Raw genomic sequence first — 24,705 nt, 5'->3', positions numbered from 1 at the left:
TTGGACAGTCTGGTGAGGTCAGTGACTTAAGTCTGTTCGGTATATATATATATGCACATACACCAGCACATTCTCACCCAAGCACATCTCGCACATACACATTCATTCCAGTTCTCAATAAATAGCTAAAAAACAGTAAACACAGCAGTTATTGCACAGAGTCTGATTGCACTGAGGGGGTAATGGATGTGTGTATGTTTTTATGTTTGTATGTGTGGATGTGTGTATGATTTCTGTAATATGTTCACAGCTATGGGGAAGAAGCTGTTCCGGAGTCTGTTTGTGCGTGCGCTGGGGGTTCTCAGTCTGCTTGATGGGAGGGGGGTGAACAGGGAGTGTCCGGGGTGTGAGGTGTCCTGCCTGATGTTTGTGGCCTGTGTGAGAAGACGGTTTGAGTATATTTCACTCAGGTTTGTTAGGGGGGAGCCAATGATCCTCTCAGCCGTCTTGACAACCCGCTGCAGATCTTTCTGCTGCTGTGCAGCTGGAGTGCCACACGGTGCAGCAGTATGTCAGGGTGCTCTCAATTGTGCAGCGGTAGAAGCGTGTCAGAAGTTCCTGAGGGAGCCCATTGCGCTTCAGAGTCCTCAGGAAGAACATCTTCTGCTGGACTTTTTTAATGGTGTGGGAGGTGTTCTGGCTCCAGGTTAGATCCTCTGCTATGCACACTTGTCAAGCTTAAAAGAGCAAAACAGAGGGGACTGAGAAGAAACATCTTTGATTGGAAGCAGATTTCTGGCACAACTTCTCCTACTTCCAAGCATGGAGAAAAAAAATCACTTTAAAGGTGATTGGGAGCTCTTCATCCTTGTCACTGGTTGTAGAGGTCAAAATCACAGTTATCAGATACAGAGCGCAGCAACAGTTGGTAGTATGTGGTTAAACAGCTTTTAATGATTTTGGTTTTCTCTGTTCGAGGTGTAATAAAAACACCCATTTAAACTTTTAGGATGAATGAGTACAATAACATCAGTCATAGATGGCTCTGATATTTGAGGTTAAACTGTGAGGAGCTGGCAAGCATCATTATCATTAGTAAAACGTTCAGTCTGTGAAATACTGATAATCCAGCACCTTGTGATATTTTGAAAGTGCCTCAGTGGAGCCTATGAGGTGAGAAGTGACTCAGCCATGATCAGACTGGACGATGGCCCCACCTAGTGCTCCTTCTCTGCTGCTGACATTTTGTGTGGTCAGATGACATTTATTGTGACAGATTTTCGGTAAATGTCCTGTAATGGGCCTATTCAATTGTTACTAGCCTGGCTGGAGCTGCATTTGCATTTGTAGGAGCACTAATGTAATATATTTATGTATTTATTTAATCGTGAGAAAGCATTTGCATGGGGAATTTATTTGGCAATAATGTGAAAGTAATGTATGGAAGAGAGTTTGTACATATGTGTGAACGGAAGCAAATAAAGAGGGCTTGGCTAGCATATAATAAGTAATAAATAGTAATATAAATATATATATATATATATATATATACATATATATTTAATTCATTTATTTTTAATACCATCTGATGAAAAAAAAAAAACAATATACACACTTGAATTGGTAGAAGAAATACAAGTATGAAGAATCCACACAATGGTACATACAATATAATCAGAGCAATGCACCAGAGATCAGACAATCTATTTCCATGACGTTCCACTTCTGGGATTGGTCCGTTCCCGCCAGAAATTCTGCCGTATGTCCTTCTCTTCGGCCGGATGTCCGTCCCCTTCCTCTGTCTCTGTGTTGGCGTTCTAACCTCCGGTGGATTTGTGAGGACTATGGTTAACTGCTCCTCAGATCTCTGCAGGGTAAATCCACCAGAGACAGTTTTAACACTTTTATTTAGCAATTTTCCAATAAATCCGGAACCATTTCCACTGCAATAGCCAATTTGCTTTATTATACACTTTGCTGTGTCACCTACTGGAAAACTGCATTTAAGTGGTTTGATGAAATATGTACAGGATGCAAAATTGATATAAATACAGTTACTCCACTGTTACAACCGACGGTTGTAACATGTATGAAATACATGTAATTATTCAATCAAATACTGTACTCTAAATGAGAGCTTATTTATCATTCACAATATTGTAAGTAGTTATTTTCAAAATTAATATTTACTAGGCTACTACTACTACTAGCCTACTATTACTTTAATGAAGTTGCTTTGGATAAAACGCCAGCTACTGTAAATCAAATGTAATGTAATTTACTACATGAACAAAAAGGGAGAGCCATGGTACATCGTACTAGAAAAATAATGAAATGGGTATAACATGGGTCGAACATCCTCGAGAACATTTAATCCAAATGAAAGTGGGAATCCCCTGTCTGTCTTCCTCTTTCTGATATTAGTTTCCACTATTTGCATCTATCTATCTATCTATCTATCTATCTATCTATCTATCTATCTATCTATCTATCTATCTATCTATCTATCTATCCATCCATCCATCCATCCATCCATCCATCCATCCATCCATCCATCCATCCATCCATCCATCCATCCATCCATCCATCCATCCATCCATCCATCCATCCATCTATCTATCTATCTAATCTAATCTATAGGCTATGTAGGCCTTTAAGTAAAAAAAAATAATAATAATAATAATAATAATAATAATAATAATAATTTAATTAGCTATATATATGTGAAGGCCTTTAGGTTTTTAAAATACAAAATTAAACTTGATTATAAACGGTTAAATGGCCGTCCCTGGACCAGTACTTATGTTTTCATCTCTTGTAATCTAGCTGCTAGTTTGACAAATGTTGGGCATTTTGATTTTTAGCTAACAAGACAGTGATTCTAATAAAACAACATATAAAAAAAGTTAAATTTTTACCTCAGAAAAAAACTTGAACTGGTAACTGTCTCTTTTAGTTTCAAATGTGGCTCCTTTTATAACAGCAAGAAGACAGTAAAACTGAACATGTGCAGAGTAAGTAGCATAACTCCAACTTGTTTCTGATTGGAGGAATTCACCCAGGTAACGTTTTTAGTTGCGGGAACGTTCCCTGAAGGTTAGTTTTTGGTTAGTTTTTGGTTCCCATGGAAAGTTTTCCTGACGTTTAGGGAACGTTAGTTTTTGGTTACATCGAACGTTGTCAGAACGCCTAACGTTGCAACCTTTAGAGAACGTTCCCCTAACCTTTAGAGCACGTTCCCCTAACGTTATTTTTTACATTCCCCTAACCTTTAAATAACTAACAACTGTGGTACCAATTTTATTATTACTTTAAACTGTCTGTGCATGAGCAGGAATGAATTATTATATATTGGCAGGAATGAATGAACAGGCAACAGGCAAACTTGATGGGATTTAAAACTTATATATAATATAAAATTAACAAAATACAAAAAATATAAAAAGCCTAAAATAATATAACAATCAGAAATCAGAAACTATACCAATAAGAAAAAAAAACAATGGAGTGGGATGTAGAGTGCAAAGTAATAGTGCAACTGTAGTGTGCAAGATGCATATTGATAATGTGTAGGTGAATGGCCTAAGTGGGGATGAGCCCACTTCTCAGCAGTTCAGGAGAGTGATGGCAGTGGGAAAGAAGCTGTTCTTGTGTCTGGTTGTTTTTGTGTGCAGGGATCTATAGCGCCTGCCGGGGGAGGCAGGAGGATGGCAGCACTGTAGAAGATGGCCAATAGCTCTTGTGGTAAGCCATGCTTCTGCAGTTGCTGTAGGAAGTACATCCTCTGCTGAGCCTTTTTAAGGATGTTGGACTCCCACTTCAGGTCTGCAGGACGTTCCAACCGTCCCTGGTCTCCCCCTGTCTCCCCCATGGATGTATTGGGTCTCCCCGTAGACAGTGAAAAGAATCTCCCCTACTGCGATACTTTTATTTTGAAGGCTGCTTTGGGACATACAGGAAGTAAATATTGTTCACATGCAGTTTCCGTTTATATAGCCTGTTTGACGAAGATTTGCTTTTTACCTTTGTATGTTTTGTTGTTTTATTTTATAGCTAACGTTATATATATATATATTAGCTATGAGTGCTGTCATCCCTCGGATAGAGCAGCTGTCTGCCAGAGTTGTTCGAGTTTTGGGCTGTAACCCGGGACCGATGACCCTGCAGGGAACCAACACATACCTGGTCGGGACTGGCCAAAGGTGACACCACACAAATAGACCATAGACGTTTACTATCTTCGCCAAAATAATGCTTACCTTCTCTATCCCAGAATGCTTGTATTTGGAAACGACCATTTGGCCATAAACGTGACCGTTGGGTTTGGTGTCCAGGTAGCCTTCAGAATGCCCCGTTAGGACATCAAGCCAAATTCCATTAACATTTTACTAAATTGAATGGTTCCTTGTTTATAGGCAAAAATACATAATATATAGACCAAGACCGATCATGTATACTGAATTGCCAGCGTCCACTGGTTATTTCGGCATATACTCAATATAGGAAATATTAAGTACTTTTTAGGTTATTCGACTAAGTTTAAAAATATATAGGCAATTCCTTGTTGGAAGTCTGGAAGTTATACAAGTCATAGTTTAGTTTTATTCTGTCATGAAATAATATATATATATATAACTTACGTGCAGAAATATACTCAGTAGACAAAGGTTACAAAAATACTGATACCCAAAACAAACAAAAAAATGCCTAATACGATATGAATGGTTATGTAAAGTAAAACATTTAATGATGTAAGACAATAAACTAAAGAAAACCCCACCCAAAAGGTTAATACATTAGCATAATTAGTATATATGAATACAGATAGCTACTTTTAAAGGCTGGATTATGCATACTTTATAAAAATGTGTGACAATATTCCAGGCGAGTGCTGATAGACACTGGAGAACCTGCTGTGCCTGAATACATCAGCAGTCTGAAACAGGCACTGAGGCAGTTCAACACCAGCATCCAGGAGATCATCGTCACACACTGGCATCATGACCACACGGGCGGAGTGGAAGACATCTGCAGGGACATCACTGGTGAGGACAGGATGTGTGCTGTGGAACAGGTTTAATGAGCCCTGGATTAGCACTGTTCAGCCCTGCAGTATTATTTGAATTAGAAATTGGAAAAAGGGTCAGTTCCGTTTGAAGTCATTAATCCAAATTTCAACTGTTTGGGATCTAGTTGTCACAAAAGTGCCTGTGTAAAAAATATACGCAGGGCAGAAATAACATATTTCATCATAGTTTGTTTGGCAGTCCAATATTTCTCCGTTTTCCCTCCTGCAGGTTCTGAGGTACGAGTCAGCAAACTGCCTCGCTCCAGCCAAGTCAAAGAGACCGCTGGAAACACAAGCTTTACTTATCTCAAAGATGGAGATGTTGTCCAGACGGAGGGGGCCACACTCAAGTCAGTTCACTTCATGTGAAAGTTGAATATGTATAGAGAGCATTTTAAACTGGTAGGACTTTAACTTTACAGGAAATATAAACGACATCCAAAGATATACTGTAAATAATGTGTACTATAATATGCACTATAATAGACGCATAATTCAAAATAATACATCATTTACAGTTTTTCTCCATTGGTTTGGCTCATTTCTTGAAACAGAAATTTCATTCTCAAAACTCTAAGATCATTTGGCAAAACAGTCTTACAGTTCAGCACAACACTATAGCTCAATTGCAAAAGCTCATATCTCTCTCAAAACAGTTCAGTCATGTGTCAAAACTAAGTTTCTTTCTCATTTAAATAGTCCCCCCAAAATGCTTCGTCCCTTTGGCATTGTGTAAGCACTGCAAGTCAAAATGTTTAGATGTTTTGTCACTAGGGCAGAGGACCATTGAAATATCCCTCATGTCCACCTTTCAGTCTTAGCCCAGTCCTTCACTGACAATGGTTACTGTACTGTTTTTTGTCTCGCTAACAGAATACAATTGTGTATAAAACAAAAACAAAAACAAAAAAATAGGATTTTAGGGTAAGAGTAGCCTCCAAGGTTTGACATCACACATTGCACTCATACTGCCAAGGAAATTGTAACTATTTTTATTCACACACATAAAGTAACTTCCATACATCAGAGTAAAAGAAAATGTATACAGCATAATATACTGTAATATAAACACACAAACAAAAAACAAGGAAAAGTATATGTAGCCTACAGTGCTGTAAATAAAGCTGGAGTTTCACAACTAACAGTTCTTCACTGGTTGCTGTCCTCACCCTCCCTCTCCTGGCCACCGTCCTCACCCTCCTGGCCATCCCCACGCTGCTGTCTGTCTGGCCACAGATTCTCGTCCACATCACAGCGTATATTCTCCCTTGCGATGCAACGATGGAAGAAACGGCGTGCATGTCCTCACACGCAGCGTCCATTGCATGGAGCAGGGACCTCTGATCTTGAGCCCGATGCTCATACGCTCTCCACCTCCAAGCAGAGAAACACTCTTCAATAGGATTGAGGAAAGGAGAGTAAGGTGGTAGGAACACCATGACCATCCTTGGATGAGTAGTGAACCAGGCCCTGATGAGCAGGCCACAGTGGAAAATCACATTGTCCCATACAATGACATATTGTGGTAGGTGAGGCCCTCTCATTTTCAGGGATCAAATGAAAATGAATGGCTCTATATATACATGTTTGGCAGCATTCACAATCATGGACAGCACCTGTCAGGTAACTAAACATACTGTTTGATTGGTCATCTGAGATGTGTCAAACTCCTCCTTCGTTAGTCAAGTTCTAGTTTCACCTGACTGTCAATCACTGAAATCAATTTATCAAATGTTCTAAGGGATTCATATATGGTATTCATGGTATTATGTTCTTGACTAATTTTGACAATTGAACAGACTATTGTGCATGTGATGACTTATACAATGAAAAGACGCTGACATGTTTTGGAGAGAACAACCATCAACAATCAGTTTAGATCAACAAGATCTATTCACTTGGAAATTGTACTAAATGTAGGCTACCTGTACTTAATCATTTGCAAAGATGTACTGAGACATTGAGACATGTACTAAGACATTTGCAATTTGATGAAATGAATGAGAAATTCAATTCTGTTGTGAACGATTGCCAAGTGGTTTGGAGGTTTGTCCATGTTGTTTTGAGAATGTCATTTCTGTTTCAAGAAATGAGCCAAACCAATGGAGAAAAACTATAAAACAAAATTAAAAAGCCTTTCTCAAGATGGAAATGTATGAGATATTTTGAGTGTGCCACAGTAACATCAAAATATGTGTGTATTAATGATTATCATACCTAACACTGTAATGGCTGGTTCCAGTCAGTTATTCAGTTATTTCTTTATCCCAGAGTGCTGTTCACCCCAGGTCACACTGATGACCACATGGCCTTGCTGCTGGAGGAGGACCGGGTGCTCTTCTCTGGAGACTGCATCCTGGGTGAAGGCACAGCCGTGTTCGAGGATCTCTACGACTACATGAAGTCTCTGAAGATCCTGCTGGACTCGGAGGCTGACATCATCTACCCTGGTAGGTGTGCTACATTGATGATATCACTACTATCAAACCAAGAAATCCTCACATTTGAGAAGGTGCAACCAGCAAATATTTGGCATTTTGCTTGAAAGATCATCTTAACGATTTGTTAATTATCTAAGTTGCTGTCCATTAGGGCTGCACAATATATCGTTTTTTTTAAATCAACTGGTACAATAGCCATCTCGCGAAAGGCTGCGACGTATTACGAAAGACACTCAGAGATTTCTTTGTGTTAGTTGAAAAAAAATATCAGTAGAAAACTGCACTTTATAATGTAATCGTTATTCTTTTTTAGTGTTGCCTTTTATATTCAATTCAATGTTCAATTTGTTCAATAAAAGAATGTTGGAAATGATTTCCTTTCATTTGTTTTAAATTCAACAAGCATTTTGTTGTATTTTAGCAGAATAAGGAAAGCAGCAGAACTGAACACACTTTAATATCTGTTTATTTATCGCAAGTAATATAGATATCGCTATATTCAACAACGTTATTGCGTATTTTTCTCATATCATGCAGCCCTGTTGTCCATTCATTTTCTGTTGATCAACTTTGACTAATCGTTTCAGTGCTGCCAATTTAGCTTCTTTGATTTCTATCTTTTTTTCTCCAAAATAATAACAAATAACAAAAGCTGTTGTTCCTCCTGTCAAGCCAACCGACAAACCAAAAGAACAAGCTTCTGCAGTCACTTTATTTTAGATGAAGAGTATAAAAAATCAAATATCACAATATTCTTGACCAAATACCTCCATGTCGATATGCGACGATATTTTTGGGGTGCTTTCACTAAATATTTTTTTACAATGATATTTTTGATAAAAATCATGAGTAATGATCTTGAGTTAACAAACTGGATAAGCTCAGAGCCAGAATGAAATAGCAGAGGGACATTAACCAGCAGGCTGAACATTGTAACAGTGCTAACCTGAAGACCTGCAGCAGCACATCACATGTCCCACCAGAGGAGAGAGAGCCCCCCTGGATCACTGTCACTCCCCCTTCTTCTCTCAGGCTGTCCGTCTGCTCAATGAGAACCCTCCCACCACCTCATTTTCTCCTGTTGTGTATATATTACTATTTTTATGGATTTTATTTGTATTGTTTTTATTGAGACAGAACAGGTGAATTTCAGTGCACATTGTACTGTGTATGATTGTGTATGTGACAAATCAATTTGATTAGATTTTTAATGTGGATATAATGACTAAGTGGGTAAAGGCAAATTATAGAACAGCGAGAACAGTCTGGTAAATTCAGAAAATGACATCACTTTACTTTAATGCTGGCTGTAAAAACCAGGAGAACACTTATGCCATATTACGATTTCCAAAATCAAAGACGATACATAGTCTCACATCACGATATTTTGATATAATATCCAAATAATCCCTAGGTCTAGATTAAATGCAAAAAAAAAAGTTCGATTATAAATAGTTGCCACTTAAAATTGTGGCCCTCCACTTTCCTGATACACATCACAGGTGTCCATCAGTCAGTCTGACCTGTGAAGTAATGGAACGTGCTGCTGTTCTGTGTGCAGGTCACGGCCCTGTGGTTCAGGATGCTGGCTCTAAGATCAGATACTACATCAGCCACCGGGACCAAAGAGAGCAGCAGATCCTGGCTGCCATTCAGGATGGAGCAGGGAAGCCTTTCTCCTCAATGGAGCTCGTCAAGATGGTCTACAAGGTTAGGACTAAACCGTCTGCTACTTTGATAAGTTCTCCAGTCTGTAGTCAAGGGCTGACCGTCCCATGTGAGTAGTGAAGCTGAGACCAGCAGTATAGTACACCTTAGCCATATTTGGACTGTTGTCAAACATAGTCCCTGCAGCTAGGATAAGCTTGTTCAGTGGTATCCATACTAGATGGAGCTGCTTTCAGTTGCAAAGAAGATGCAAGTTCCTCCATATACCAAGTAAACATATATAATAATGAAACCAAAACAAGGATAAGTCTATGGAAGTGACCTGAAAATAAGCCGGCAAGTAATCACACAAGCTACCCGTCTGTGCACATGGAGGTGATCGGGGTTCCAAATGAACTTTTTCGTCCACCAGCCAAATGGCTAGTGAATGTTCAGATTTCACCAGCCATTTTCTCAAAAGATTTCCATTGGGTTTTTTTGGCTGGTAAGTGAGGCAAATCTACCAGCCACTTCCACATTTTACCAGCATTTGGCTAGTTGACTGTGCTAATTTTGGACCCTGGAGGTGATAGTCAAATGCTGTGCTTGCTTCTCACTGCTTCTCTCCCAGGACACTCCTGAATACCTGCATCAAGCGGCTAATATCAACCTAATGCATCACTTAAAGAAACTGGAGAAAGATGGCAAGATCACCCTGGGTACGTCATCTCCTACTACCGCTGCAAAAACGTCTGGGAGAATTTTAGAGCATCAGTAATTCAACTCAACCAAATTAGGCAGATCTGGGAAATCAGATAGTTTGGTTATTATGTAACAAGGTTAAGGGTTCATGAAGATTGATTGCTTGTGTTGTTCGGGATTTACAAAATTAGGCTTTGCACTCACTCACTATATTCTCCCCTCAGTGAACGAATCTTCACAGAACATCAAATGGAAGAGTAACCTGTGATGCCCACAGACATCGTGAAGAAATCAACTCTAATTGACCATTTGGCAAGGATGATGGAAATCCGTCTGGTCGACAGATAATATAATAATTTTTCAATCGAACATGATCACGTTTTAGCATAATGTTTAGGGTCGAATGCCTTAGATCTGCTGATTGACAGATATGTTATTGGTGGTCACACATGTTGCCTTGGAAGTTTCCTGACTCGGCGCAAACGGAACAAGACCAACAATCACACTCCCGAGGACTGAGCTGCAGCCTGTGTCAAAGTCTTACAAGCAGGGTTCTAAATTAGCTCCGTTTACCAGCCAAATGCTGGTGAAATATGCAAGTGGCTGGTAGATTTGCTTCACTCACCAGCCAAAAAAACCAATGGTAATCTATTGAATGGCTGGTAATATTTTAACATTCATTAGCCATTTGGCTGGTAGACGAAAATGTTAATTTTGAAGCCTGCTTACAAGCCCAAAATTTGGAAATGGAAAAGTAGCCCCGTCCTACAATGTGATTAGTGTGCCACAGTGCTCCCATCTGCCTGAATTACATTGTCTTATTTTTCTTCTTCCTTCTACAAGGCTTTTTCCTCCCAGTTTAGTAACTTAGCCAACACTTTAGTTGACTTGAAACTAATTTAGCGGCAATTGCTTTCATTAGCAGACTAACTAAGGCTGTGGCCCTAACCCTAACCATAAGCCTAGTGGCCGGTTAGCTCACTTGGTAGAGCAGGCACACATATGTGGCGGTTTATTCCTCAACGCAGAAGGGCCAGGGTTCGAGTCTGACCTGTGATGGTTATCTGTGTGTTTTCCCCCTCTCTCCCCCCTTTCATGTCTGAACTGTCCTATCATTAAAGGCAGAAATGGCCATAAATATAATCTTAAAAAAACAAAAACATAATCCTAAACAGCTATTTGATTGGTGAAATGACTGAAATTTTATCAGTGGAGTTTGGTACACAACCCTGTCTTTTTTCCGCTTTCTTTTTTCCTCCTCTTCCTCTCCTCCAACCTCTGATTGCATTTGATATCTGTAGCCTTTTTGGACTTTGGCAACTGATGGATGTCTTTTACCTCAAGAATAACAGTTTACCGGGGTAATAGACATATGAATTAAGAGGTGGTAGTTGTTAACATTTAGTCTGCCAAACTTAATTAACAGACCTCAGGGAAGAAGGTACAGCGGGGTGGGGTAAAGAAAGGCCACTAGGATAAAGAAATCCAGCTGAGTAGAGTCCAAAAATTAAATCCAACTGTTGACTGTGACAGATGTCTTTACATGATGATATATATTTCTATCCAGCCCACCATTTGGATTTATTTTTTTCTTCTGCTGTACCCCTTCTTAAAACTTCCATTTAATCTATTTTTGTCTGTTTTCAGTCTTTATAATTAAGCAGTTGTTGTAGAAATGCTGCAAGTGTTGTCATTTAGTCACTAGGGGGCAGTCTCTGCTAATATATGTAGTGGGGCACGACATGAACAGTAAATTAGGATAATGTACACACATATTGCAACATATGGCAGACATTACAACTATTTTTTATTTTTTTTTAAATAAATGTAAAGAATGTGTGATGGAAAAGATTGTTGAAAAATATTGAATGGCTTACAACATTTTACAGTGATTTGCTGTTGTATTTCTTTCTGGTCATGAATGAGAATAATTGTGTATTTGTGATAATTATTAGATCATCCTGAGGGGGATAACTCATGGTAATGGTTATATATCAACTATGAAACTCATGAATAAAAAACAGCATTGAACAGCTGCATATGTTCTCTACCAAATCATCTCGATGACCCAGAATTATGAGTAATAATCAGACCTACTGCATGAACATTTGACCTGTGTCGTTTTCATATTGACTAACAGCTCTGATGCCATAAATACAGGAAGAGTCTTTTCTGTAGGCTTTTTTTATATAAACTGCTCAACATCACCACTTAAAGTAAAGAACTACAGTGCATGTATCATGCAGCACAGACACTGTAAATCATGATTTTTTTTTTTTTCTCAGGGTGCCTTAAAAACACATGGCCACAATTAGTAAAGAAGCACTGCAATACAAATAACAGAGTAATTAACTATTGAGAACAACATCCATTCTATATATGTGGCCTAAAGTTTCAGTTTCACAATCATCAATTGATTTTCTTTTAAACTATTTCATCTGTCACAAATGAAAAAACAAACAGTATTTTATGTTAGGTAAAAGAGGGTGGAGAGAGAATGTTAGAGAGACACCCAGCTCTGTAGTGTGGTAATGAGATGAGTGGAGGTGGTGGTGATGGAGAGGAAGGGAGGGGGTCTACTGGTAAAGAGAAACAGCCGAGGAGCCTCTGAGCCACAGGAACATGGCGGCCTCGGCCCTGGACGCCGCTGCCGCTCCGTCCCGCTGGCGCTGACCGACAGCTCACCGACTACACCGAGAGACGGCCGGAGTGCACGCACCTATGGCTTCTCAACTCTCAGGTAAGTTTCCTGTCATTCTCTTTACACCCTCCCCCACTATTCCTGCTATATCCCACCCCCCCAAAAATAGAGATAATATTCCTGAAGGGGCTTGTGTAAAGTGTCTGGATCAGTTTCTACCAAGGTTATCATACTTTATGGTTCACATTTCCTCTCAATAACGCCGCGACATTACCGTTATGACATTTGTATGGTGTTATGAAAATATATTATAGGGTTAACTAACGTCAATTGTGCCCGGGAAATAACGTTAGAATCGACCGGTATTTACCGTGCAGTGTTTATAAGCCTGTAAAGAAGTGTTAGCGAGTGGAAACCATGGTGTAAACATGGAGACTTGTCGGTTAGGGTTAGTGACTGACAGCTATCCGTAGGCTACCGAACCTGGCTTTTAGGCGAAATGATCGCTAAATAGACGGATACAAATGTGCCTCTTCCACGTCGTCAGGTCTCAAGTCTTTTGGTGAAAAAAGTAAACGCTGATATTGGTATGCTGGTGTTTGTCTAACGGGTTCAAACAGTGTGTGGTATATCTGCACAAATCCCCCCAACGGGACTTTGCTGTTGAACTTTACCAGTTAGCTGTTAAAAGCCCTTCCTTATCAACAGCGACAACTGCGAGCTGGACCGTGGACGTTCAGCTACAGTCTGCTGTTGTCATTGTAGAATTTCACGACCCCAACATTTAAGCACTGGTTGATTTTCGAGGGTTTTTCGGGACTAAGGTAAACATAGTAGTTGCATTGTGAAATGTTTGACTTATTCCCGGTTCATATATTGCTCGGACTTCCTCAACCAACTCAAGCGTCAAGTGGAATAAAAAGTATAGTCCCGTATTTTGTTTCAAAATAAAACACCAATTCATTTTTAATTCCAATTTATGTTAATTACTTACATTTACTCATACGTTATATTAAATTGCGGATTGATTGATAGTTTGCCATGTAGGCATAGCATGTTATTGTGTTAAAGTTGTCATAATCATTTTCAAATAAAATGTAAGCTATCACAGGACTGTTTATTGAGGTATAACCCCATTTCCAGAATTTCAGCCAGATGCGTAACTAGGCTAGTTGTAGACAAGAAACCTGTGTTTGTAATCCCAACATGTATTATAACTATATCTGACTCGAATATTTTTGGTATTGTAACTGTTTTTATTTTTTAATACTTTAATAGTTATATTTTGAAGAGTAATTTGACCAGCTTCCGGTTCTGATTCTGTTCATTGTTGTCAACTCGACACAGTTTATCGAGAAACAGGTTGATCACAGTATGCTGAGAAAAATATACATTGCAGAGATATGGCTGGACAACAATTGACCAAAAATGCATTTCTATCAATTATGTCATTCAAGTCTTTGTTAAAGGAGCCCAGAGTCTTTGGTTCACTATGGTTGACAAAGCTGTTGATAATCTGCATAGAAAGCCTGCAGGGCTGTGGTTTAATGTGCTGCACACGTTTCTACTGAATAGAAATCCAGCGCAGGTTAAACCTTATGGTGTAACAGTCAGGTACAGTAGGCATTTGCCATTGTTCAGGAATTTGTCCATATTTGCTGTTGTGCTGGTATGTTATTGTAGAGAACCTGTACGTTTGCCTACCTGATAGGTACCATCTGACTCCTCTGGATATGTTATCTTTGACGGCTGGAACCATGATGTTTTTTGCCTCTTTTAAGCTTATTTGCTTTTTCCTGCGCCCCAAAGTGAACTTTGAAAAGGATTGCAACATGTACACCAGGTTACCAGGTTCTGTGCTCATCCCCCGTCTTTGAGAGATAGTTTCTATACTCTGTTTTGCCTTTTTTCTGCTCCAAAGATCAAGGGTGTTTTCATGCTGTTTGTGCATCTGCACAGTTCGGTATCTTGATACACACATTGTGCATGCTTGTTTTTGATGTTTGAGGATCTCAGATTTGTTTCCGTTGTGGTTTTGTTGCTGCTTTATTACAGTTTGGTCAACTCAGCTGTAATGCACCAGGACAGTGTTAGGACCTGGTCTTTGCAGTAGCCGTGTGTTGTTATGATACCAGTTTAATGTCTTTTCAGTAGTAAGCTGATGGGAAAGGCTTTATAAGCCAGATGTGCATGTGTGGGGGGGATGATGATGGAGATTCATTGACAAGTTTGAGGAAAGATTCGGAGGGCCTCAAGTGGGACCAACGCACACCACAGACACGCTAAGGAAACCCAATGAGAGAAAAGACTGTTTCGACGTAAAAGATTTTTTCCCACCAACAGTCTTTTGTAAATACACATTTTTAAAACAACGTCAACGAGCAAACGCTGGGGCTGGCCATGCCCAGAGAGAGCCAACGCACAACCCCTTTTTAGAATTAGGGAAGACCTACACTCACTCAGGCAAGTTAGTCTCCTCCTCATGTTCAACGTGACACATAGGGACAAGGAGACCAGGGGATTAGTGTTACCAGCTAAGTTAACCTTTTAGCACTGGTGTTTTGTTGTGTAACGAGCCCGGTTAGCTTAAACATAACCCATAACAATAATGATTTGTCTGGTTAAATATCAGTATGCTTCAATACCATTTCAATGCCAAAACTACCTGCAGCAAGAGTGCAGGAATGTACTTAAGACCATGATCTTAGATTGGTAGTTTGCCCAGTGAGGGCTCTTTAGTGGCTTGAATTCATTAAACCACGTGATGGCTCAAATAATTCCCTGACCAATGACAGGAGGAGGAGGAGGAGGAGGAGGAGGAGGAGGAGGAGGAGGAAGCCTGACTGTGCAGTCTCCATAGCATGTTTTCTACCAGGTCTTATCCTCAGCAAGCAAGCTCATTTTTAAAAACATCATCATTGAATCCTTCAATCCGTCAAAGAGATTTCATTTTTGGTTCCTGACTCCCACTCTGCTAGTTTATCTGCTATCTCCCATTTGCTCTTATTTAACAAGGTGTGAATGTGTAATGGCTGTTTTACAGTAGCCGCAGCCAAGCTGACGTAGATCTTGCCAGCGCGCCAGGATTTAAAGCGCGTGAGCAGAGGTTGCACACCACTATTTATTTATTTTTATTTTTTTCTGCGGCGCGTGACAAAGCGGAAACGGGAAGCATGGACGAGCTCCTGGGCAACGTGATACCAGGACTCTCAAAGTGACTGCAAGTAGGGGTGGGCGATATATATCGTCTACGATAATATCGTCATTGTTGTGTTAACGATGTGCAAATTGGCATTATCGAGTATTTAAATTACTTCAAGTGTACTTAAAACACTTCAAAACACGCATCGGAACGCTACACATTCACTAATGTCAACAAAGATGGCGGCGTGCGATTGTGCAGCGGCTACTAGCTCTCCTATCGGTGTGTATTTATACAAGTACAGCCACACTGAACTAGTCAATATAGGACTACGACACAACACAGCCGTTACGAGAGCCTTCCAGGCGGCTCATAACATCCCGGAGGACATAGCCAGACCCGGTGCTCCAGGGATTGTTGTTGGCAGCTAGCAGGCCGAGCTAGCTACCGGCAGGATCGAGACAAGAACTCCGGCAAGACCAGAGGAGGAGGACTGCATTTTTGTGCATAATGAATGGAGTACCAGCTGCAGGATTGTTGCCCAGCACGGCTCACCTGAGCTGGAGCCCTGTCGGTAATATACAGGCCATTTTATTTACCACAAAAACAGCACACTGTCGTCTACATAGCCCCCGATGCTAACGTTAGCACAAGTTTGGCTCACTGCTAACCATAGTGAACAAACTGCAGCTTGATCACCTGGAGGAGATACATATTGTAGCAGGGGACTTTAACAAGTTGTCCTTAAAGTCTGTACTCCCCAGCTTTTTCCAGCATGTAGATTGTGTTACTAGAGGGAAGAACACACTAGTCCATGTATACTCTAACATCAAGAAAGCACACAGAACTGCTCCTCTCCCTCACCTGGGCCAGTCAGATCACATCCAACTACTCCTGATCCCAGCATATATCAGTCAGGTCCAAGGGGGTAAGCTTCGCTTCAGAACTTGAACCTCCTATGGCGCCATTTTGACGCTACAAAGAGATCACCTCCCGTTAGCATTCCACTGACTAGCATACATTTTGGCGTCACTTTGACAGAGAATAACTTTCCATCTGAAGCGTTTAAAGAATCCATTTGTCCGTTGTTTATTTCTAAAGAAACACCACAATGTATAAAAGGCTCCATTACCTGGTACCTCACGTTATGGCTCCGTAGCAGACGTTTTTATAAAAATAGGCTAACAATTGTGTCCTAACCAAGTAACTTACTGTCGCACAGTAGAGGAATTAAAGACTGCCTTTTTCCACCTACGTAACATTGCTCGTCTTCGCCCCACCCTCTCGACATCTGCTGCTGAAACTCTCATCCATGCATTCATTACATCACGACTTGACTACTGCAACAGCCTCCTATATGGTCTCCCTTCATCTGTTTTACAAAAACTGCAATACGTTCAAAACTCTGTTGCTCGCCTCCTCACCTACACCGGTTCAGACAACCCATCACCCCTGTCCTTCAACAGCTTCACTGGCTCCCTGTACAACAGTGCATCCATTACAAAGTTCTACTCATCACCTACAAAGCTCTCAATAATCTGGCCCCTCCATACCTCACAGACCTCTTACAGCACCATCGCCCCTCCAGATGCCTTCGCTCAGCTGACTTAAACCTCCTCAAACCCATCACCAAATCAACCCACCGAACTTTGGGGGACCGAGCCTTTGCAATAGCTGCCCCCACTCTCTGGAACTCACTCCCCATCCACATCAGAAACACGGACTCACTGAACACCTATAAAAAACTGCTCAAAACTCATTTGTTTCAAATGGCCTATCCATAATTTACAATAATCACTCATCTTGTTTGTTTGTTTGTTTCTTTCTTTTGTTTGTAAAGCGTCTTTGAGTTCCATGTAAAGCGCTATATAAAACTTATGTATTATTATTAATTACCGTATATTACAGGAGAAGCTCGTAGGCAGTTTGGACTTACGTTAGCTGTTTAGGTTTAATTACTAATGTTAACTAGCATGTTAGTGATCAGTAATTAGCCTGTGCCTATGTTATCTCCTTACATATACCTACGCTCTCCGTCTCTGTAAGATTGGGAATGATTGAGATTTCTCTCGGCACAGCTACCAGAAGACTTCACACTTTCAGACACGTTGCTCACGTCACATCTACGTTGTCTCTGTCAGTTGGAGGCTGCGCAGGAAAGCAAGTGATCACCGGAAAAGTGCTTCTAATATCCTTCACTGGTCTCCGTCCAGAGACACGGGCTCTGTTGGTCCATTTTATATATGTCAATGGTCAGGTCACATCCAACTACTCCTGATACCAGCATGCATCAGTCAGGTCACATCCAACTACTCCTGATACCAGCATGCATCAGTCAGATCACATCCAACTACTCCTGATACCAGCATGCATCAGTCAGATCACATCCAACTACTCCTGATACCAGCATACATCCCAGTCAGAATGACTATACAGCCAAGTAGAAGGACTATCAGAACCTGGCCTGACACGGCCCTGTCCCAGCACCAGGACTGCTTCCAATAAGGACATGGTTGTGTGCAATATGTTACAGAACAGAGCCCTTTGTTTATTATTATGATTTCATCTTGCTTGTATGCTGCACAATTTACATTACAGCAGAGGTGAACAACTGAATGTTGACTCAGAGTTCAATGTTCCTACACTAGTTATATTAGTATTTTATGTCTTTGAATAGTTTTTACTTGAATACTTACATTTTAAAGAAAATAAATAAGAACTGTTTTCAACACTGTGCCCATTATTATCATCAGTGATTAAGTAACTAAGACTTTTAAAAACACATTTCTAAAGGATATCGTCTAATTATCGTTATCGTCAAAATCACCAAAAATATCGAGATATTATTTTTTGTCCATATTGCCCACCCCTAACTGCAAGTCTCTCTGGTAAACTTACTGGGTTAAGATGAGGGGCCCTATCTTGTACTCAGCGCAATTGCCTTTGTACACCGACACATGTATCATTCCTATTTTGCACCCCTACGCACGGCGGTAAATTAGGGAATGTATTTGCGCTCCTGGGGGCGGTTCAGCGAAAAGAGGAGGCGTGTTCAGGCGCAAACGTTCCCTGGTGCAGTTTCAGAAAACAATTCCGCCACTGACCAGGAAAAACCTGGTCTAAAGTCAATGGTGCTAATCTAACGTCAGTAGCGCGTTATTCAGATGCTATTTTAGTTGCGCATGCTTGGCCATAATGTAGCGTGTGCACAACGTACAGTACAGTCCTCAAAACATTGCAGCATTCTTTGTGGCTTGTTGTGTTTACACAACATTTCCATGAATCATGGATGTGTTGATGACATAAATGAGGAAATATTAGAGGACTTAAGGAGACGTGATGTTGAACTACGGTGGGATTGGACACTCTGGCGGAATCTGGTCCAGGAGTGGCAATGCGTGATGCGCTCCTGGTGGAGCGGGTGGACGGAGATGGAGTGGGGGGAGGAGGAAGGGGCACAACAGGAGCAGGTGGTGCGTTTGGAGGCCCACACTCCATGGCTGCAGCAATCCTCTCCAGACTTGAGGAGATGCGCCGAGAAGAGCAGCAACATCGCCACCCGGCCAAGACGGGCATTTATTACTCTGCCGTATCTCGCATCGACAGCTCCCGCTGGCGTACGCCAGGCAAATCCACCGTCATAATATCAATCCGCCATGGAACAAGCTCTTAAAGGGAATGTGAGATGACGCTCTGATTGGTTATTTTCACGTTACGCCCAAACCACACCTAGCTACTTCAGACCAACCCATTTTAGATTTGCGTCGGGCACAAGAGTCATTTATCCCGCCGGTATCATAGCAACAGCGCCGGAGATCCGCCCACAAAGCTACTTGCGTTTCAGATCGTTAAAATAGACAGCATGTTCATTCCTGAGGCTGTGTGTCCAGGGCTTAGTGCCGCCCAAGACGATTGTGATTGGTTTAAAGAAATGCCAATAAACCAGAGCACGTTTTTCTTCCATCCAGGAATGCTGTGTGGACTAGCCAGACCCTCCTCCGCAGCGCTGTGGAGGAAGGTCTGGCAATGCGAGATTATTGACATGATGACAGCTAAGAATGGCATATGGCAGGGGTCTTCAACGTTTTTTAAGCCAAGGACCCCTTAACTGAAAGAGAGATGGAGCAGGGACCCCCTACTACATATAATTTATAAAATGAAGTTGCATAATAAACTGGATCTACAATGACATGTAGGGCGGCCTAAAGCCTTTATACATACCTTTGTTGCATATAATACTAAGCTTTAAAATAGCCTAATAATTGTTGGCATGGTTTATAAATCATGTTTGTGGCAAAGTGAATCCTTAGAATTAAATGTATCTGTGGATTGAATTAGTGACCACCTAGGCCAGCAAGCAGTGGGGATTTATATTATCTTATAATATGGTGGATTCATGTTAAGACTTTTTAATTTCTGAAAAAACTTTCCAAAATTAACAATAATTTGGAGGCCCCCTCTGACTCTAAGGATCCCCTAGGGGTCCCAGACCCCCTTGTTGAAGATCCCTGGCATATGGGACATCCATTCATATTCTCTAATGTGATGCATGTACAGTAAATAGATTTATGAGCACTGTGATGGGAAATGAGATAAATGTAGAATCACTGGTGTGTTGTTTTGCAGATGGAGCATCCTTTGGAAAAGTGTAGTGTGGTTTGTGTATGGTGATGGACTTTTTGATTCTGGCCGGGGATTATGAGACTGTGATCAACTTGTGTTATGTGGTCATACAGTAAAGCAGCTCTGAGCTAAGTGTGGCTGTGGTTCTCTGTGTTACCATAGAGCTGCTTAGTAACGCACATTAATCACAGCCAGGAAGTAGGCCATCTCTCTGTGTCTCTCATTGACTTTCTGTTCTGTAGTTCTCTTACCCTTGTGTGTGTGTGTGTGTGTGTGTGTGTGTGTGTGTGTGTGTGTGTGTGTGTGTGTGTGTGTGTGTGTGTGTGTGTGTGTGTGTGTGTGTGTGTGTGTGTGTGTGTGTCACAATGCCTCATATGCAAATAATTACCAGTGAACCCTCCATCACTAACAACCAAATTGGGTCTCCAACATGAACCATTATTATGGCTGTGTATGTGTAAATATGTGTGTGTGGGTTTTTCCTCCCTCAGGTTAAAAAAAAAGGCAGGGTGGAAGTCCACTACACCTAAGGACTTATTATTTATTCTTCAAAACAAAATGTATTTGTTTTAGGACTGGGCTATATTGGCAAAATTTTTTATCACAATATATTTTCCCATTTTGATCGTTATCGATATTTATCACAATATAATTTTTTTGCTGATACTGCCTGTTCAAAGTGCATACTAACACTATAATAACACTATAGATTATAGTCTATTTACATATAAAATTAAAAAAAACACGCCTTTACAATATTGAGCACCCTGTTACATTATATGGTGCCCCTCTGGTCAACAGAGCATAAAATAAAACGAAGAGGTGCCCTCTTTTCCTCCTACAGTCATCTTCCAATGATCTTTTCCTTTTTAGTTTCTGCAAAATAAACTAGTGCAAACTAAGTGAGTGGTCAGTTTTCTTTTGATTTTGTAAACAACCTTAAACTACTTAAGCAACATATGAAATGTAAAAAAACTCCTGCCAAGAAAAGCATCTTAAAGGTGTAGCACAAAACCAGACAAAGTAAAGCAGTGCATGTGGTAACAAGCATCTTTCGCTATAATACAATAAGAAATAGTGCTCTTTATATTTTTGCTCCTTTTTAAATGTCTTTCATATGGGGCAATGGTTGTTTTGGTACAGCAGCTGGTACAGCTGCAGACCAAGTAATGTTACTTGGTGTGTGTGTGTGTGTGTGTGTGTGTGTGTGTGTGTGTGTGTGTGTGTGTGTGTGTGTGTGTGTGTGTGTGTGTGTGTGTGCGTGTGCGTGTTTTATTTGCATCCCTCCCCCCTTTTTCAGCTTTAACTGTCGATCTCCAGAAGCCCATTCTGAGCTGTCTACAGTGAAACGTTCTTTGGAGAGCTGTGTCTTCTGTCATCAGGAAACACACCTTTTGGCCAAATTAATCTTAACTGAAGCTTTTCCGGAGCTTTTTACCACATCTCACTATCTGAAGAATATTCAAGTACTGAGAAAATAGAAGATCCAAAGACAGAACCTCTCTTTCCTGGGATTATTGTTGAAAAAACTAAATGACTGTTACAATTTATTGCTTTGCACAACCTTCAAATGCAGAAACTGAGCTGAATCACACAGCCACACTGTCTGTCATTGTGGGTGCAGGAAAAACATTGGACTTGCATGTGTGCTTGGGCAATTAACATAGCAGTTGGGTAGAGATCAGCTGTAAACATATGCAGCTATCTCTCAGTGGTGGCAGGTGCATGTGTAAGTGTTGTGTAGTTTGAGTCCACTGTGTCCAACTGCCAAGGAAGGCAGCTCTTTAACACATGCACACATACACACACACACCAGGGGGAAGAGCCAGCAGATGTCTCAGATTTGGCCGCTGACCAAAAAAACTCACTTCTTCATTTTTACTACTTTACATTTGGTCCTCTCGATTACATTAACCCTTACACACACACACAAACACACACACACACACACACACACACACACACAAACACACACACACACACACACTTTGCATTTTAAACATCAGTGTATCATTATCAAAATGACTGTTATGCCTTTGCTAGAATCCCTGTAGAAAAACAACAAACCATGGGGCAGACATGTTGTGGCCTGTTTTTTTTTTCTTTCTGTCATAATGCTCCCTGAAGGGTGCCCGGATTGCTCAGTTGGTAGAGTGGGTGCACATATATAGAGGTTTACTCCTTGACGCAGCGGGCCGCGGTTCGACTCCGACCTGCGGCCCTTTGCTGCATGCCATTTCCTCTCTCTCTCCCCTTTCATGTCTTCATTTGTCCTGTCAAATGCCTTTTATTTTAAATATTTATCTAAAATGCCCCAAAAAATAATCTTAAAAAAAAAAAAAATTCCCTGAAAATATGCACATTCAATTTGGTGGAAAATGATTAACATGTGTGTGTTGCCCATCAGGCTCTGGCTCAAGAAAGAAGTTTTGGTGTGGATCTTGCGACATGACACTGATTTCTAGTCCTTTTGACTGCGTAGAAAGGACCGTCCTTGATATTGTAAGATTTCAGGATAAGGCATTTAGGTGAAGACCTCACTAATGTATGAGTGTTATTGAAATACAAACCAGAAACAGCAGTAAGAAGGGTCAAAGTCATAGTAACCTTTCTCGCAAAACCTTTTTATCAGATGAAGAGGGAAGAAGACGTGGGAGAGAGGATGTAATTCACTGAGGAGGATTTGTGACGTGTGATATTTCCTGAAAGAATGACTTTTCAGCCGATGACATGAGACAAGGTGAGGTAACAGAGTGACTGACATCTAGTGAGCAGGTAGTCTTTCAGTGTCTTTGCTCGAGGGCACAGCAACAGGACATTTGATCTGACTTGTCAGTAGAGAAGATAAAAGGTGATTATACTGTAAAAGGCTTCTTAGAAGTATGATTCAATAGCACTACTGTAGAGGGATCCAAGGAGGTTTCTGCATCAGCTCAGCTGTTCAAGAAAAGTGAGACAAATAGTTTTCTGAAATAGAATGTTTGTGAACGTGAACCGAAGCCAGTGGGAACTGGATGAACCTGGACCAGCACCACACTGGCCCGGGTCATCCTCACAGTGTGAAAAAGGCACTGAGAACTCTCTGAATGGTCCTCCCAGGCAGGGTCAGTGTCTGGGAAACGCAGCAGGTTCTCTTGTTATTGTGGGCAAGACTGGGACTTCCAGCATAACCAGAGGGTGATGTTTAAGGTGAAATTCTGCTAAATTATTTTACACTGTAAAAAAAAAAAAAAAAAAAAAAAAAAAAAAAAAAAAAAAAAAAAAAAAATATTTTATGGTTTTTATATTTTTTTTTTTTTTTTCATAGAACAGGCAAATCACTTTTAAAAGAAAAAAAAAAAAAGAAAAAAAAAAAAAAAAAAAAAAAAATTATTAATTTTTTTTTTTTTTTTTTTTTTTTTTTTTAATTATTTTAATTTTTTTTTATTATTTTTATAATTCTTTTATTTGTTATCATCTACAAAAAACCTCCACCACAAATTTTTTTATAAAATAAAAAAAAAAAAAAAAAAAAAAAAAAAAAAAAAACAACCACACTATTTGGGAATGGAATATTAAAATAAAATTATTTTTTTTTTTTTTTTTTTTTTTTTTTTTTTTTTTTTTTTTTTTTTTTTTTTTTTTTTTTTTTTTTTTTGTAAAAAAGGTGATTAATTTTTTTTATTTTTGGAGTTTTTTTTGTTTGTTTAAAAACAACAACTAAATTATTTTTTTTTTTTTTTTTTTTTTTTTTTTTTTTTTTTTTTTTTTTTTTTTTTTTTTTTTTTATTTTTAAAAAAAAAAAAAAAAAACAAAAAAAAAAAAAAAAAAAAAAAACCCTTTTTTTTTTTTTTTTTTATTTTTTTTTTTTTTTTCCCTAAAAACAAATGAATGAGGTAATGTTGGTGTTCTGCGTGTCCCAACTTTAGGGTCGTGACCCCCCACATGGGAACACTTAATTAGTGGAATATAAATCATTAACTTCTACAGAATCTGTGTAGATGTTTTTTTGATGTAGAGTATAATATGCAACGTTCAGTTTCATATGACAACTCGCATTATAGCATATGCAAAATGCAATGTTTTACTGCACAGCACCACAGGGCTCATCATGTGATTGGGAATTCTTAAAATGAGTGTGGGGTCACATAGAAATATGATAATCTGAGGTAGAAGAGGTGGGTTAAGGGAACGTTAGAACTAAATGTGACTACAGGAAGATCAAAGGTTGAGAAACCCTGATAGGGTTTATACAGTGAAGCTTAAAAAATGGGTTCCCTGTAACTGCAAACTGTGTGTGTGTGTGTGTGTGTGTGTGTGTGTGTGTGTGTGTGCGAAAGAGGCGTGTGTGTGTGTGTGTGTGTGTGTGTGTGTGTGTGTGTGTGTGTGTGTGTGTGTGTGTGCGAAAGAGGCGTGTGTGTGTGTGTGTGTGTGTGTGTGTGCGTGCGAAAGAGGCGTGTGTGAATGTTTAAGTGAGACAGCTAGCCTGACACATTTTCTGTTTGTGTGCACTACAGAGAGC

The 24,705-nt window shown here is 40.0% G+C and overlaps 1 protein-coding gene across 1 annotated transcript; it reads left to right on the top strand.

Annotated features, from left to right (window-relative positions):
* Positions 1 to 3,899: 3,899 nt before the first annotated feature.
* On the top strand, positions 3,900 to 11,853 carry lactb2 (lactamase, beta 2). The gene is made up of 7 exons (XM_039816777.1): positions 3,900 to 4,142; positions 4,825 to 4,985; positions 5,238 to 5,358; positions 7,280 to 7,458; positions 9,011 to 9,159; positions 9,728 to 9,815; positions 10,023 to 11,853. The coding sequence occupies exons 1-7, from the start codon at positions 4,021 to 4,023 to the stop codon at positions 10,064 to 10,066; spliced, it is 864 nt and encodes a 287-aa protein (XP_039672711.1). The 5' UTR covers positions 3,900 to 4,020; the 3' UTR covers positions 10,067 to 11,853.
* Positions 11,854 to 24,705: the final 12,852 nt, after the last annotated feature.

The sequence above is a fragment of the Perca fluviatilis genome, chromosome 11 (assembly GCF_010015445.1).
Source record: "Perca fluviatilis chromosome 11, GENO_Pfluv_1.0, whole genome shotgun sequence".
Classification (NCBI taxonomy): domain Eukaryota; kingdom Metazoa; phylum Chordata; class Actinopteri; order Perciformes; family Percidae; genus Perca; species Perca fluviatilis.
This window is presented reverse-complemented; position numbering and strand designations above follow the sequence as displayed.